At 35.8% G+C, this 17907-nt stretch overlaps 1 protein-coding gene across 6 annotated transcripts in view; it reads right to left on the reverse strand.

Moving 5' to 3' along the window:
• Positions 1-17907, reverse strand: part of COL24A1 (collagen type XXIV alpha 1 chain) — a 294562-nt gene that overhangs the window by 213259 nt on the left and 63396 nt on the right. For all 6 annotated transcript variants that reach the window (XR_008630306.1, XM_055140321.1, XM_055140322.1 and 3 more), the window contains exons 10-13: positions 16711-16764; positions 14427-14471; positions 5759-5812; positions 1451-1495 (exon numbers count right to left, since the gene is read on the reverse strand). Coding sequence is in view for 5 of the 6 variants with exons in the window: in XM_055140321.1 (XP_054996296.1) it covers positions 1451-1495; positions 5759-5812; positions 14427-14471; positions 16711-16764 (198 nt within the window). In the remaining variant the exon portion in view is untranslated. The remainder of the gene's footprint in view (positions 1-1450; positions 1496-5758; positions 5813-14426; positions 14472-16710; positions 16765-17907) is intronic.

Below are 17907 nucleotides of genomic sequence, written 5' to 3' on the forward strand. Positions count from 1 at the left end.
AAATGAAAATTACAGCCCCCTGAATGGAGAAAATATTCATATATCACACATCAGACAAAAGATAATAGAGCAAGAGTTAATACAAGAGATAATATGATCAAGAGACAATAGTCAAGATCTATAAATATCCAAGATCACATGAGATAATATCAAGGATCTGTAAAGCATTCTCAACAACAACACAAAAACAAAACAACCAACAAACAACCCCATTAACAATGGGGAGAGGAGATGAAACAGACATTTCCTGAGATGAAATAAAAATGGCCAGTAGGCACATGGAAGAGAGTTCATCATTACTGATTATTAGGAAAAATCAAAATGACAGTGAGATGCGGTGTGACATATGGTGCAGGGGTTAAGCCCTTGCCTTGCACATGGCAGGCCCTGGTTTGTTCCCAGCATTGTATATGATCCTCCGAGCACCACAAGAAGTGGCCCCTGAACACAGAGCCAGAAGTAAGACCTGAGCACTGCTAGGTGTGGTCCCCGAACAAAAATAAACTAAGTAAGAAAACCAAAACAAGGGATTAGATAATCCCTAGTGGAAAAACCTGAGATTAGGTGTTAAGGGGCTGAGTATGGAGGTGGGCATGGCAGCAGAAAGGACCTTGGTTTAATGGTGAAGAAATTCTGGCCCTCTAGGCATGATGTAGTATGAATGGAAATAGAAAACAATAATTGTGGTACTACTTTATTAATAAAAAGTAAAAGTGAAACTGAATACTCTGGTAATTCTTTAATATTGTCATTATGATTTTACTTACTATACGACGCTTTAGAAAAAGGTTTCATAAGAAATTCAATTTTACAACTCATGGATTAGTGAATATAATGTACCACAAAATCTTACCTTAAAAACATCTTTCAGTAGTACCAAAAACAATATAAGTATAACATCAAGTACCTAATTAGCTGTGCTATTTTAACCAGGATAAATTTAAAGAAGCTTCCCTGAACTACAGTTTTCTCGTCTGTAAAATAATGGATATAAGATGATGTCAAAACTTTTTACTATCGCTAAAATTTGTATAATATATGGTAAAATTCAATGTCCTTTATATTTTAATTTTCAAATATGAGAAGCTATAGAATCTCTTTAACATATAAAGCATTTTTTAAAACCTCCAAAACATGAGGATTAATGGTGGTATCTTTATTTTTAAGTTGTTCATGTATATTTGTGACTTTATTCCAATTATTGAAGACTAGAGTTCTCAACCACTGATACATTGAAATTAGTTACTAGTATTTGATTTTGAACTATCCTAAAGTATAATATTCCCTTTATATTTTTGATACTATTTAACAGAGTGCTAAAAAAGCAAAAATTAAATTGTTGAATAAAATGCATTATAAATGACAAGAACAATTACTACATCCATATTTTAATAGGTAAGACAGAAGTATATACTTATATTACCCTACAGAAGAAAAAGAATCAAATTACCTGTCTTCCTTTAAGGCCTTTTTTTCCACGTACCCCAGAAACGCCCTAGAATATGACAAAAAATTTTAAATGTTGAAAAAATATGAGAGATAGATGCTGCATACTTTTATTTTCCCTTAAACATCAATTAATTGATCATACCAAAGATAGAGATAAATAATTCTGTAGCTGGGGAGGTGATGAGAAAACCTTAAATATATTAACTGAAGTAGTCCCTTTTCTTTTTATATCAAAGAAACCTGACTTTGTTCTTTCAAGAATATACTCCATCTGTAATTCCAAGTTATGTATTGTACACTATTTGTCATATATACTGGATAAAATATATTTAAACTCATAAGAGAATACAATTACAGTAATGTACTTATCATTAAAGTAATGTATTCATTACTTTAATTAGTACTTAATTATTACTATTAACAATCAGTATGTTATTCAATAATTATACTATTGAATAATATTATCAATATTATATTTTGTTTATAATATTGATAATGTTTATAAGAAACTCTGAATATAAGCAGACCTGTATAGTTCAAGTCCATGTTATCCAAAAATCCCCTGTATTTGTGTAGTCCTGAGTACATACATATAATCATTTAATAATCATTTGGTATTGTCATTTTTATCACCATCATCATCATCATCATCATCATCCTGTTGATCGTCAAATTTCTCCAGCAGTCTCAGTAATGTCTCCATTTGTCCTAGCCCTGAGATTTTAGAAGCCTCTCTTGACTCGCCTTTCCAATGGCGCCACACTGGAAGCTCTTTCAGGGTCAGGGGAATGAGACCCATCATTGTTACTGATTTTGGCATAAGAATATGCCATGGGGAGTTTGCGAGGCTCTCCCATGTGGGCAGAGAGCCCTTGGTAGCTGGCCAGGTTCTCCCAGAGGGAGAAGGAGGCTATGAGATGTCACTTCTGGCAGCTTCGTTTTATAGTCTCTGGATGTTGGCCGTTGGTGGGATTATAGGGCGCTGGGAGCAGTCCCTGGGTGTGACTGCCTAGCTACTGGAAAATGGGGAATCTGGGTGGAAAAGGTCCAGTCCCGATCCAAGCAAGCTTTGAGGTCTCAGCCCCAGGTCCCACACACCTGGGTTCCTCTTCCGGTTCCTTCACCATTTTTATCACTATTAAAAATTCCCATCAAGTTATTTTGAGTTGGGGTTTTGTTTGTTTCAGGATTCTAATTTGTAAAATTACTCTAAACACAAAATTCATTTAAAACCCTTAAAAATTTAGGTTCAAATCTTTAAACTTTATTTCAGAACTATACAGTTTAGGATTTATAGTTGATATATTGATGTATCTTATGAAATACTACATATCTTGATAGAAGATACCAATGATTGGAGTAATAATTTATCCATTGCCAAAACAATGGTGTCTGATAAGTGCTCATCTTATTTCGTTATCAAATAAGACTTCAAAGGTAAGTGATAAGACACGGACCAGATAAGACAATAGGACAGTTGGCAGGGTTTGCCTTGCACATGGACAACTCACATGGTTTCCAGAGCACCACCAGATGTGATACCTGAGCACAGAGCCAGAAGTAAGCCTTAAGCCCCACCTGGCATAGCCCCAAAACCTAAATCAAATCAAAGTGAAATGAAGCAAAAACAGCTAAGGTGGGCAATAAGGCTCATTTCTTTGTTCATCTTTACATAATAGCTCGCTGGTCACAATTGATAACTATTTTCCAAAGCCTTAGTAGCATTATTAAATTTCACAGGAAACTTAAAGGATTTAAGTTTTTTAATTTCCTTAGGGATTTAAGGAAACTTAGGGAAACATGGTAAGAATGATAAGCACTTTTTCATATATTTACACACATGTAGGTTGCTGACTTCAACAAAGGATATTTTCTCTCCATTTGTTTTCACAGATGATTAGCATTATATTATTTTTTTCTGATTTTTCTACTTAAATGTTTTCTAACATCATAATAGTATCCACTTAGTTCTACCATTCATGACTTTAATAAAACCTTTAGGAAAATAATATTATAATGAAGTCCCCACATGAGCTACAATATTATGAAATGGCTTTACATTTATGACTTAACTGTTCTACAGATTGGTCACAATCATACAGCATAAATAAGGACAGTGTGACCACTGCTGGTCAGTGTCAAAACCTGAACAACAGATTTTATAAATCATGTACTTTTTACATTATTTACTAGAAATAAATTCATGATGAAAGAACAGAAAAATGATTACATCATGAATAGCAGAATATCCAACAAAGTAAACTGTATATACTCATCTGGGTCAAGAAGAGCAATTCAGTCTATACTTGATAAGTTGGAAACATATCTCATATGATTTAGTGACTTAGTTTCTGAATCATGATCACACTACTTCACTGTGAAAAAAATGATTCTTTGTTATACGAAGAAAAATTTTTTTATCTTACCTCAGCTAAGAAAATAAACATTTGACTGACATTACAGTACATTTAAACTCTAAAGATTTCTTGTCTGCAAGACAATGCATAAGTAATTAAGAAAATGTGGTTTAATTAATTTATCTGAAAAGATATATATTTGAAAAACTCATTAAGCAAAGAATAACCTGGTTTGGGGCTGGAGCGATAGCACAGCGGATAGGGCGTCTGCCTAGCAAGAGGCCGACCCGAGTTCAATTCCCAGCATCCCATGTGGTTCCCCGAGCACTGCCAGGAGTAATTCCTGAGTGCATGAGCCAGGAGTAACCCTGGGCATCGCCAGGTGTGACCCAGAAAGAAAAAAAAAAGAAAAAAAAGGAATAACCTGGTTTATCACAATCAGCAAAACTCAGTTTTCAGAATAAAAGTCTGGATAAAAGCATTCCTGTTACACTACAGCATTCTTAGAAGCATTCCTCTAACATTTAAATGTCATTTTCACATTTTATTGAATGTACTAATATTATTCAATTATTTTTAAATGAATATTTTATTTACAGTTTAAGAGCAAACAGAAATTTCCCAGTTACATATATCATTAAAAATTAGGTATTATAAAACAGGTTTGGTACTACTTTCCAAACATGCTGTCATTATCCATAGGTATCTACATCATTTATGTACTGCTATCTTCCATCATTAAATTAAGCATTAATATCTCTTCTGAGGCTGAATAATTTATTGCTCATTATATTATAAAATTGAAGACCATAAAGAAGCAGTAAGTTACAAAATAAAATGGTCATAATTATGTACGTTCATTTCAATTCATTTAAAATTTTTGAACTTTGTGTCACCTTACTTCCTTGAAAAAATTCAATAAAATTCAATAAAGCCTTAATATATTTCTGGTAGATATTTTCTTTTTTTCTGGTAGGTATTCTCTTTTTTTCTTTCTTGTTTATTTAATTTTATTGAATCATCGTTAGATAGTTACAAGCTTTCATGTTTGGGTTACAATCACACAATGATCAAACACCCATCCTCCACCAGTGCACATTCCCCACCACCAATATCCCCGGTATACCCCTCCCTTTCCCACCCTCCCCCTGCCTCTATGGCAGACAATATTCCCCATACTCTCTCTCTCTCTACTTTTGGGCATTATGGTTTGCAACGCAGACACTGAGAGGTCATCATGTTTGGTCCATTATCTACTTTCAGCACACATCTCCCATCCTGACCGATTCCTCCAGCCATCATATCCTTAGTGATCCCTTCTCTATGCCAGCTGTATTCTCCCATCTGCTCGTGAGGCAGGTTTCCAGCTATGAAGCAGTCTTTCTGGCCCTTGTATCTACTGTCCTTGGGTGTCAGCTTCATGTTATGATATTTTATATTCCACAAATGACTCTTTCTGACTCATTTCACTTAGCATGATACTGTCCATGTCTATCCACTTATAAGCAAATTTCATGACTTCGTCTCTCCTAACAGCTGCATAGTATCCCACTGTGTAGATGTACCAAAGTTTCTTTAACCAGTCATCTGTTCTAGGACACTTGGGTTGTTTACAGATTTGGACTATTGTGAACAGTGCTGCAATGAACATATAGGTACAGATGTCATTTCTACTGTGCTTTTTTGCATCCTCAGAATATATTCCCAGAAGTGGTATTGCAGGGTCATATGGAAGCTCACTTTCTAATTTTTGAATGACTGTTAGTATTGTTTTCCAGAACGGCTGGACTGGTCGAAGCAAAAGTAACCAGTGCTGATATGGATATGGGGGAAAAGATAGGTATTTTCTTAAAGACAAATTGCTTCACTCAGTATCCGAGTTTATGACCCCTGTTGTACATTATCATGAGCGTATCACTCTGGAAAGAATACTTGAAAAGAAATAGACTTACCCTTTCTCCTTCAGGTCCCAGTTGCCCAACTTCTCCGGGAGGACCAATGAAACCCTTAATATAGACAAACAATCTCTATATTATTTTAATAATTTAAATAGTGATATACTTAATATTCTCATAGCAATGTAAAGCCATAATACTTAAAAGTATGAATAACTTCCCCTCTCTGCTTTTCTTCCAGAACAACCATTCTATCTTCCCAGTTTTATAAAAAGAAAAACAAAAGGGAAAAGTCAGGTAGCAGAGCACACATCTTGCATTATGAATCCTGGGCTTGATCCCTGACACTGCATTCCTTGCCTCTCTTTCTCGTCCAAAATGCACCTGGTGTCTCTTAAGCTGAACACAACAGGAAAAGTTCCCAATCACTACAATGGGTGCTTCTCCCAAATAAAGTAGGGAAAGTAACTTAAGACATGGAAGCTAATAAAAATAAATACAATCAAACCCTTTTCTTCTTGAATTTATAGCAGGCATAACACATGTATCAGTCTGTACCACTGTCATCACTTTCATCCCGTTGCTTATCGATTTGCTCAAGCGGGCAGCAGTAACATCTCCATTGTGAGACTTATTGTTACTGTTTTTGGCATATCAAATATGCCACAGGTAGTTTGCCAGGCTCTGCCATGCAGGCGAGATACTCTTGGTAGCTTGCCGGGCTCTCCAAGAGAGGTGGAGGAATCAAACCCAGGTCAGCCGCGTGCAAGGCAAATGCCCTACCCATTATGCTATTGCTCCAGCCCATGTATATAATTAATTAAATACATGTAAATAATTAATTAAAATATAAAATAGAATGAAAGTATCCAAAAGACTAAGACAAATACAGGAGAGGAAAATCTTCATTTCAACGTGGCAGGAAGGAAAGATAATCAAACAAGGTTTGAAAGGAGATGGGTACTTGAGATAAGTTTAAAGTAGGCAAAATCTTGGTTAGCAGGCTGGCACCAATAGTATAAGTAAACCAATTATAGTAAACAGGGACACAACAGGTAGAGCTCAGAGAGTGTTTGTGACTGGTAACTGGCAGCATTTTGTATAAAAAAGATTTTGGACAAAGATAAACAAATGGGACTATCTTAAACTAAGAAGCTTCTGCACCTCAAAAGAAACGGTGACCAAAATTCAATGACAGTCTACAGAATGGGAAAGGATATTTATCCAATACACATCTGATAAGGGGTTGATATCAAGGATATACAAGGCACTGGTTGAACTCTACAAGAAAAAAACTTCCAACCCCATCAAAAAATGGGGGATGGAAATAAACAGAAACTTTCTCAAAGAAGAAATCCGAATGGCTATAAGACATATGAGAAAATGCTCTACATCACTAATCATCAGGAAGATGCATATTAAAACAACAATGAGATATCATTTCACACCACAGAGACTGGCCCACATCCAAAAGAACGAAAGCAACTAGTGTTGGCGAGGATGTGGGGAGGAAGGGACTCTCCTTCACTGCTGGTTGGAATAACGACTGGTTCAGCCCTTTTGGAAAACAATATGGACAATTCTTAAAAAAATTAGAAATTGAGCTCCCACTTGACCCAGCAATACCACTTCAGGGAATATATCCCGGAGAGGCAAAAAGGTATAGTAGAAATGACATCTGCATTTGTATGTTCATTGCAGCACTGTTTACAATAGCCAAAATCTGGGAAAAAGTGGAGTGCCCAAAAACAGATAACTGGTTAAAGAAACTTTGGTACATCTACACAATGAAATACTATGCAGCTGTTAGAAAAGATGAAGTCATGAAATTTGCATACAAGTGGATCAACATGGAAAGTATCATGGTAAGTGAAATGAGTCAGAAAGAGAGAGACAGACATAGATCGCTCTCACCTGTGGAATATAAAATAACAGAGTGGGAGACTAACACCTAAGAGTAGTAGAGGTAAGGTCCAGGAGGTCTGCCCCACAGCTTGGAAACTGGCCTCACATGCTGGGGGAAAAGGCAGCTCAGATAGAGAAGGGAACACCAAGTAAAGGATGTTGGGAGGACCCATTCGGGTTGGAAGATGCGAGCTGAAAGTAGACTATAGACCGAACATGATGGCCACTCAGTACCTCTATTGCAGGCTACAACACCCAAAAGGAGAGAGAACAAAAGGGAATGCTCTGCCACAGAGGCAGGGTGGAGTGGTGGGGGATAGGGTGGTGGTGGTGGCAGGGATACTGGGAACATTGGTGGAGGAGAATGGGCACTGGTGGAGGGATGGGTCAATGATGAGTGAAATGCAAACACAAATGCTCTTAAGTTTGTAACTGTACATCACAGTGATTCTCTTATAAATTTTTTTTTAAAAAAAAGGTTTTGGAGAGGAGTGAAACACATTGTAACCTTGTGTAATTCCAAAGGGTCTTTCAAACAAGGGCTACAAATAAATGTTGCAAGGTATTTTGCCTAAGATACATTAGTTGTTTTGCTTTTCTACCTCTGGCAGACAATAAAGTGTCATTTCAATTTAACAAATTAAGTGTTCCATGTCTGGAGATTTGTTTAAGGAAATTTTAAATTTATGGTTTAGAATTTTAGACTTTATTTTAGTTACTTTAGAAGTTACTTTAGAAATTTAGTTACTTTAGAAAGTTACTTACTTTTGCATCCTGATATTACATTGCATTTTAAAATATTAATCTAGTATCAGGACACACCATACATACAAGAAGTGAAACAATGAATGTAAAAAAAATCCTTTAGTTGTAAAAGTTAAATAAATAGGAACTGAATCATTGATTCAAAACATTATTTTGGTACTTTCTATATGCCAGGAACTATGATTATAAAAATGACCATATAAATCAGTATCCTGAAGACATTCACAGTTTTGTAAGATAGAGGGTTATACAAATAATAATATTAATATCTTCTGATATTAATATTATCACTCAGGGAGTGATTCCTGAGCTCAGAACCTGGGGTAAGCTCTGAGCATGGCTGGGTGTGGCCCCCTCAAAAGATTCTAAAAAAAGAAACATGGAAAACAAACAAATCTATTTTTGGTAGAAAGAGAATCATTTCTGTTTGTGATTTGGAGTTTGTGGTAATGATTATGTAGTGAATAGCATGTTTAATGTAATATTCTTGGCAGAAATCTTAGATGTAGACACAGTGAAACAGTTCACAGAGAGATAACAAGATTTGTAGTATACAAGATACAAGATTTGTAAGCCTTAAAGCTATATTAGAGCTTTCATGAGATAACAAAAAGAAAAATTATCAAATAGAGAGGCTGAAATAGAGATGGAAAAGGCTGCTAGTTTGTTTCAGGGCTACACCCAGTGATGCTCAGGGCTTATTCCTTGCTCTATATTCAGGGATCACTCCTAGTGATGCCCAGAGGATCATATGCCCTGCCCATAAACAAGGCAAGTGCTTTAGCTAATATGTTATCTCTCCATCCAGTCCCAGAATAAAGTTTTATTTTGAAAAATATCATTTATATAATCACAGAAACTGGAGAGTCATACAAAAAGAAAAAATCAGTCACAAAAAAACAGACATTTTGTTATTCTACTAAAGTTTAGAACCTACAGCAGTCAAATTTGTAAAACAAAAAGTAGAATGGCTATTGGTGGTGGGGAAGGGCAAATTAGGGCATATTGTGAATGGCTATGGAGGTTTCAGTCTAATAAAATGAGAAAATACTGGAAATGTATGGAGTTGATTATTCACAACAATGAATATATACTTAATGCAACCACTATCAACTGAATATTTGTGTCTCCCAAGATTTGCAAATTAAATCCCAATGCTCATAGTGATATACTATGTGGGGCCATCAGAATGTACTTAATGAGGGTAAAAAATCCTCAGGAACAGAAACTGTGTTCTTATATGAAAAAGGTATGAAAGAGATGGCTGCTTTTTTGATCATATGAAGATAGAGTGAAAAGACAGTTTTCTATGAGACATGAACTAGACTTTCAATTGATGGTATATCTGACCTTGACTTGATCTTGGATTACCACACTCTACACTGGGAAGTTGTTCATGTCAAATATTCTTAATAAAACAACCCCCACATGAATTACACTAAATTGAACTTTTTAAAAATGTTAAAATAGTGCCTGAGAAACAGAGGGGCTAAGGTACTTAGTAGATAGCTGAACCCAGTTCAATCCCTGAAACTGAATACATCCCCCCAATCCACCACCACCACTGCCAACCCCTTCATTGCTACAATTAACTCCAAAACACAGTCAGATGTAAGCTTTGATCAGTGCCAGATGGGGCCTATCTCCCCCAAATGTCAAAGTAGAAAACTTTGTTATGCAAATTTGATCACTTAAAAAGAAAATGAAGGGTAAGCATGCACTTGCTGTGCACACTGTTGATTCTACCTGCACGGCATGATCCCGTGATCATTACAGGGTGTACCCAAGTTCAGTCAGGAGTAGTTCCTGAGTCGCACTGGTGTGTTCTCCCTACCAAAATTAAATGTCTCAGGACTCATTTGAAGTTGCCTATGATAAGGACTGCGTAAGAAAATTTATTTCTGAAAGTGAAACTAGTTGGATATCATCAAATCATCATAGTTAAGAGGAATACTTTTCTTTGACAATGAAAAATACCTTTAAAATTCCCTATGTTCATCAGTTGGGTGGAAAATAAGACAAAAGTGTCATTGTATCACTGTCACTGTCACCAATTTGCTCGAGCAGGCCCAGTAACGTCTCCATTTGTCCTAGCCCTGCGAATTTAGCAGCCTCTCTTTACTCATCCTTCCCAATGGTGCCACATTAGAGGCTCTTTCAGGATCAGGGGAATGAGACCCATCATTGTTATTGTTTTTGGTATATGAATACGCCACAGGGAGCTTGCCTGGCTCTCCCGTGTGGGCAGGAAACTCTCAGTAGCTTGCCAGGTCCTCTGAGAGGGAGAACTAGGCTAAAAGAGCTTGGTTTTATAATCAAAATATTAGAAAATTTAAAATGTGTGTCAGGAGGAGAGATGGGACAAAAGTAAAAGAGAAAATTAATTTCCTTCTACCTAGTCCTAGTAAGTCAAATACCTAAAATTTTCTTTGTGAAAGCCAAGCATCTGAAGAATGTCAAATGTTCCTTTAAAAATGAAGTACCTAAAAGTATTACTACCAAAGCATTGAGGATTTTAATGACAAGCTGCATGTATTTTAGAATCATCTGATGCAGATGGTTTCAATATTTAAAAACATTTAACTTTTATTTTAAAATATCCAACTGGTGTTTTGATTGTAAATTTTGTAAAATCCACACCCTAATTACTTGATATTTATCAGTGAACTAAATAGCTAACAGAAAACTTAAGCTGAAAATCAGAGTTTTACTCAAAAATGCCTATACGCAATACAAACCCACATTTAGAAATGAAGATTTTAAAAGGAACAATGATTTGGGTGATTAGAAAGATGTTTCATGAAGGTGGTTTGTTTGTTTTTGGTAATGATATCTTAATTAAATAGGTATAAAATGTCAGCACCAACCGCCCCCAAAACTCACAAGTTTTGGTCATTCTTAAAATATCACTACTGAACTATTGACCAGTGTTTCTCAATAAGGGCATACAGAGACCCACTGTGGGGACTCTGCAGACCCCTATGGGGTCCCAGAATATTCCAAAGGTCCCTAAGGATGAATATCGTGGTAAATGTGGGGCAAACTGGTAGGATACGGGGCCATGGGAAGGAAACATGATCAGAAGAGGTCATGGCTGGAAAAAGGTCAAGAAACATAGATTTCAAGAGTAATAATGAAATAAAGAACACAAAGATAATAATACAGACACTGTTTTTTAAAATTAAAGCTTGTAAATCTGATTAAGGGACAACACTGCATCACCAGAAGAGCCACTAAAATGTCAGAAGAGACCTGTAGACAGTTCTAGTTTCTGAGACATTGAGATAATTTTTTACACAAAATTGCCAAAGGAGGGCTTTATTTTTATGTTTAATTTTTAAACATTTACATTTAACAAATCGATCAACTTTAACACTAAAAACTTCAGTCAAATAAAAGATGCCAATAAAAAGATAATTTATCATTCCTTCCCCATGTCTAAAGAAAAACTTTCCAAGCTAAAACCAATAGGGAAATATCTTCATAATATATAAATTCCTAGCACAGGTTAGCAGAATGAGTACAGAGCTAAAGGTTAAGAATGTCATGGCTCTACTTCTGGCTCTATGGCTTTTCTTCCCCTTGCCTTCATTGTTATTGGTGTACAGAACAGGTGTCACACACTTGCTGGTGGTGCTCACAATCTTTACTTGCATTGCTTACCAGAGGTAGCACTGCATATACAATGGCTGAGATTACACATTAGCCATTGACACAGATGCCCTGGAGTGTACAAAACAGGGTGCTAGGACTAGGGGCTTGCTGGATATGAGGCTCTAGCATGGAGCTGTCCCCAGTACATAATATGCTTTAGCTCATCTGTAAGATGAGATATGCAATATTCTATAGGATCGATCATAAAGAAAAGATTTATGAAAATATTTTAAAATAAGAATTTTCAATATTTAAAGACCTTTCAAAATGTAAAGCATTGTAGAGCATATGATAACAGTATATAATGCTTAAATATTTCATATTTTAATTATTTCTAAAAGCTATTTTAGGTGATAGAAAACTGAGACATAGATACTGGGAAACAGTTGAACATTAAAAATGGAACATCTTGTTTTCCATGTACCTTATGGATTCTGATCTGATGTTGAGATCTTTAATCCACTTTGACCTGACTTTTGTACATGGCATTAAGTAGAGATCTAAGCCCATCTTTTGCATGTAGCTTTCCAGTTTTGCCAGCACCATTTGTTGAAGAGGCTTTCCTTGTTCCAATTCACATTTCTTGCTCCTTTACCAAAGATTAGATGATCATATATTTGAGGGTGTGTGTCAGTATATTCAACCCTGTTCCATTGGTCTGTAGCTCTGCCTTTGTTCCAGTACCATACTGTTTTAATTATTACCGCTTTGTAGTATAGATTGAGGTTGGGGAGGGTGATTCCTCCCATATTCTTTTTTTTTTTTTTTTGCTTTTTGGGTCACACCCGGCGATGCACAGGGGTCACTCCTGGCTCATGCACTCAGGAATCACCCCTGGCGGTGCTCAGGGGACCATATGGGATTCTAGAATTCGAACCCGGGTCGGCTGTGTGCAAGGCAAACGCCCTACCCGCTGTGCTATTGCTCCAGCCCCTCCCATATTCTTTTTCCTAAGAGTTGCTTTAACTATTCGTGGGGGCTTATTGTTCCATATGAATTTCAGGAATGTTCGCTCCATTTCTTTGAATAATGTCATGGATATCCTTATAGGTATAGCATTGAATGTATACAATGCTTTGGGGAGTATTGCCATTTTGACAATGTTAATTCTCCCAAACCATAAAGTCATGAAATTTGTATATAAGTGGATCTACATGGAAAGTATCATGTTAAGTGAAATGAGTCAGAAAGAGAGGGACAGGCATAGAAGATTGCACTCATCTGTGGAATATAAAATAACATAGTGGGAGAATAGCATCCAAGAGTTGTAGAGATAAGGATTAGGAGGTCTGCCCCACAGCTTGGAAACTGGCCTCACATGCTGGGGGAAAAGGCAGCTCAAATAAAGAAGGGAACACCAAGTAGAGGATGTCGGGAGGACCCATTCGGGTTGGAAGATGCGAGCTGAAAGTAGACTATAGACCGAACATGATGGCCACTCAATACCTCTATTGCAAACTACAACACCCAAAAGGAGAGAGAACAAAAGGGAATGCCCTGCCACAGAGGCAGGGTGGGGTGGTGGGAGATGGGGTGGTGGTGGTGAGAGGGATACTGGGATCATTGGTGGAGGTGAATGGGCACTGGTGGAGGGATGGGTAAATGACCACTGTATGAGTAAAATGCAAACACAAAAGTTCATAAGTTTGTAACTGTACATCACAGTGATTCTCTAATAAAAAATTTTAAAAAATGGAACATCTTAAAACAAAGTTTCAACTCTTATATCATTTAAAAAATTAAAATAAAACAAAATTTCAACTTAACATAAAGTTTTCTTAGAAACAGATTTGGCATTAATTTGTACAGACTTCATAACACATCACAGCTAAAATAATTCCTCATTCTTTTATTTACTGAGTATCAGTTCCTTTTATCATTTTAAAGTATAATTGAAGATTCTTGTTATCAACCTATTTCATTTTTTGCAGCTCTTTCTACAGATACAAATAGTTGTTGTATAATGTTATTATCTCATCTTGAACTAATATCCATTTTCCCTCATCATATGTTTATCATGACTATTCCTCTATATTTATTTATAAACAATAGTATAAATGTTTATAGAGCATATTCAAACAACCTATATAGATGGTAAGATACAGAATGCGTTTTTTTTTCTTTTTGGATCACACCTGATGATGCATAGGGTTTACTTCTGGCTCTGCACTCAGGAATTACTCCTGGTAGTGCTTGGGGAACCATATGGGATGCTGGGAATCGTACCCGGATCAGCTGCATGCAAGGCATGTACTATAGCTCCAGCTCCCAGAATGCGTTTTAAAATGATGATATACTGCTGCTTTCTATGGCATCAAATAAAAATACCTGCTTGACAGGCATATTTCTTTTTGGTCTACTCTATGCAAGCATGCTTAGCAAACTTAAAATTATTACTTACTCGTACACCTTTAGGTCCTGGATTACCCTCTGGTCCAGCTAAACCCTAGTGGGAATAAAAGACATCATCACTTTACATTACATTTTAAAGAATTTTTGATAATTAGTGAACAAAAAAGGGCATACAAAGATGAATATTGCCTTAAGTATGAAATTCAGAACCATTTATACTTTATAGATCATATATATAGGTTTATATACATTTTGAAGAAATTAAAACATTTCTAAACCAAATGAGACAACGATATATAAACTTTACACAAATACATTTTAGCTATCTAAACATACATACTCATATACATGGCAATTCTTCATTAAATAATTTCCTGTGAAAACTGTGATCTTTATAGGAAAATCTTCAAATATACTTATAAAATAAATTTACAAAATTAAATTAAGTAAAACTCAAAAATATTTTTAACTTCCAAGTTTAACATATGTATGAATGAATAACCATATACATTCAGTATATATTTCAGATAAGAATTATAATTTACTTATATTATCTAATAATAAAATGTCATTTAATAAAGATATTTTTATATGTACTTCACAGCAATGCTGTGGGTTGGCAGGAGCAGGTACCACCACTCCTGACGGCTCAGGGCTAACACCCAGCAAAACAGTGAAAACAGTGCTGCTTGGCCCTGGGGGTGCTGGGAGCCACCAGTGCCAGCCAAGAGATGCTCAGGAGTCATTAGATCTGTGCCTGGCAGTTCTTGGGGATCGGAGAGAATTTGGTGCTGGGGACCTACTTAAGGGCTTATTTTATCAAAGGCTGGAGCGGTAGCACAGTGGGTAGGGCCTTGCATACTGGTTGACTGGGGTTAGATTCCTCTGCCCCTCTCCGAGAGTTCGGCAAGCTACTGAGAGTATCTCACCCGCAAGGCAGAGCCTGGCAAGCTACGGTGGCGTATTCGATATGCAAAAAAAAGTAACAAGTCTCATGATAGAGTCATTACTGGTGCCCGCTCTAGCAAATCGATGAGCAAGGAGATGACAGTGATTACAGTGAGTGTGGCTGAGTAAGTGATTTACATTTTCAAGTCTCTGGATTCTACGCCCCCAGATTCCTACCTACACCCTGTGAATCCCCCAAGTACCACTCACTAGGTTCAAGCACTCTGAGCATGGCCTCAAACTATTAAAAGACAAACAAACTTCCATCTTAAATAAAACTCGATACAATTAAAATTTTACAGTGACTTTCTCAAGATATATTCACTAATCTACTGTACTTTCTTCCTTACCTCTCTACATATTTTATAAGGCAAAACTTGAAATTTGACTAAAGATATTACTTGTTGACATGTTCACTTTCTTCATTTTTAAGAATAAAGTTCTTGACATTTTAGGATATAAATATGTCTTGCCACTAAGCTATGCAATGTCAGAAGTACCTAACTGATATTAAAAAAAAAATAAAGAAAATATTTAAGAAAATAAAAGAAGATACTTTCTACTATTAGCCTATATGAAATAGTTTAAAAGTTAAAATCTAGTAGAGAAATATCAAATTATTAAAATTAATTAAAATTATTAAAATGAATTTTCAAAATAAAGTCTGGTTCAGTTCAGGTAAATGTATGCAATTTTTATGTAGCAATGCTCTCCTGAATTTATAATTGTTTTATTATAAATTCTGTTTATTGTAAGAGAAGTAACTTTTTACATTACTTCAGTTTAGTTAGTGGGCATTTTTATCAAATCAGCAGCAGAGCAATATTTTTTTTGGTGAAATAAAATAGTTTTTATTGAAAGAAATTTACATAAAGAAAAATATGAGGGTTGAGAAAGACATAGGAAGATACATGTTCAAGAGAGAATCTGGGCTCTCCGGAGTAAAAAGTCTCTTGTCTAATGTTATTAGACTCTCAAACATTTTAATTTTGAGATTTAGCATCACACATTTACAAACCCCATTTTCAAGGTTGGAGATGTTAATCAAGTGGCTGAGTAAGTGATTTACATTTTCAAGTCTCTGGATTCTATTCCCAGATTCCTACCTACACCCTGTAAACCCCAAAGTACCACCTACTAGGTTCAAGCACTTTGAGCATGGCCCCAAACTATTAAAAGATAAACAAACCTCCATCTTAAATAAAACTTGATACAACTAATATTTTAAAGATTTTTCCAGATTTCATTCTTATTACTTTGTTTTGAGTGATTCATTATTCAGTGCAAACAAACCAAGTATCATTTGAATGTTAACTCTCAGAATCAGAATACATGTTTTGATGAAAAAGAACATAAAAGGAAAATTATAAATATAGTTACCTCACCTGCCTGCCAGGGTAGCCACGTGAACCAATATTACCAGCAAGTCCTGGAATTCCCTGGAAGGTGAAACAAATAAATTAAATAATACCCAAGTCTAAAAAACAAAAAAAAACAATAATTCCCAGATTTTGAAAGAACATTTCCTTATAACAAATACTGTTAAGTACGAATGGCTCACCTATTTGAAATGAAATTTGGGCAAAACTGATGCTATGATATTGATAAAGAAATAAAACTATTAGATTTAGGACCCTGAAAAGAAACTAATTGTTAAAGACATCTAGAATGTCTAGAATGTTATCCAGTGTCATATAAAATGGTTATTATAGAGAAAGAAACTAAATAAAGCAAGCACTGCTACAATTCTTCATAACTACTATCCTTTTTTTTGTATTGAATTCCTTTGTTTCAGTCATCATTCAACCTTCCCAAAGGGTGGGGGAATAAGTTTCAGGAAACTAAATGAGGGACTGCATTTCAAGAAAAACCTCTTTTATGGTAAATATTCTACGTAAGTCTGATAGAGTCTGATAGAGGCAAATATCTTCATTATCACATAGGTTCTTATAAATTCATAATAAAGTTATTCATGTGGTAATTTTGGACACTTTCTTTTATGGGCAAACTTTCCTTTGGCCAAGAGATGGAGAACCTTCTAAGCAGTTTCAGGGAGGTGGGAACCATTCCATGTGCCCATATTCCATTGGGTAAAGAGGCCAAATGGATGGATCTGTGCTAGGTTCAAGAGGGGCTGAAAGGACAGACTAGGAAACTAATGGTTTTGTTTATTTGTTTGTTTGATTTTGCTCTGGGGCCACATCCTGGGATACTTGGGAGCTTCTTCCAGGCTCTTTGTTCAGGCAATCTATGGTTACCATGAGGTACTGGGAGTCGAATCCAAATCTCCAGCATGAAACAAAATGTAAAAGATTTTTTATTCTATTGGTCACCATAAATGTATCACTGTGCACTTTTTCTAATGTATCAGGATTCTTTTCTTTCATCATCCAATTTACTGTGTTTCTGTTGTGATGTGCCTAAGAGGGAAGTTGGTGAGTGAGAGGAAGATAAATCTGGATATTAGTACGAAACTTAGTTTTAAAGAATTCAAGTTTGACCTGCCACTTGCGATATGGAATATTCTTAAGCTTACATAGTACTAACATAAAGAAATTTCTCGGCACTATATGCAAACAGGG

Source organism: Sorex araneus, chromosome 5, assembly GCF_027595985.1.
Source record: "Sorex araneus isolate mSorAra2 chromosome 5, mSorAra2.pri, whole genome shotgun sequence".
NCBI lineage: Eukaryota > Metazoa > Chordata > Mammalia > Eulipotyphla > Soricidae > Sorex > Sorex araneus.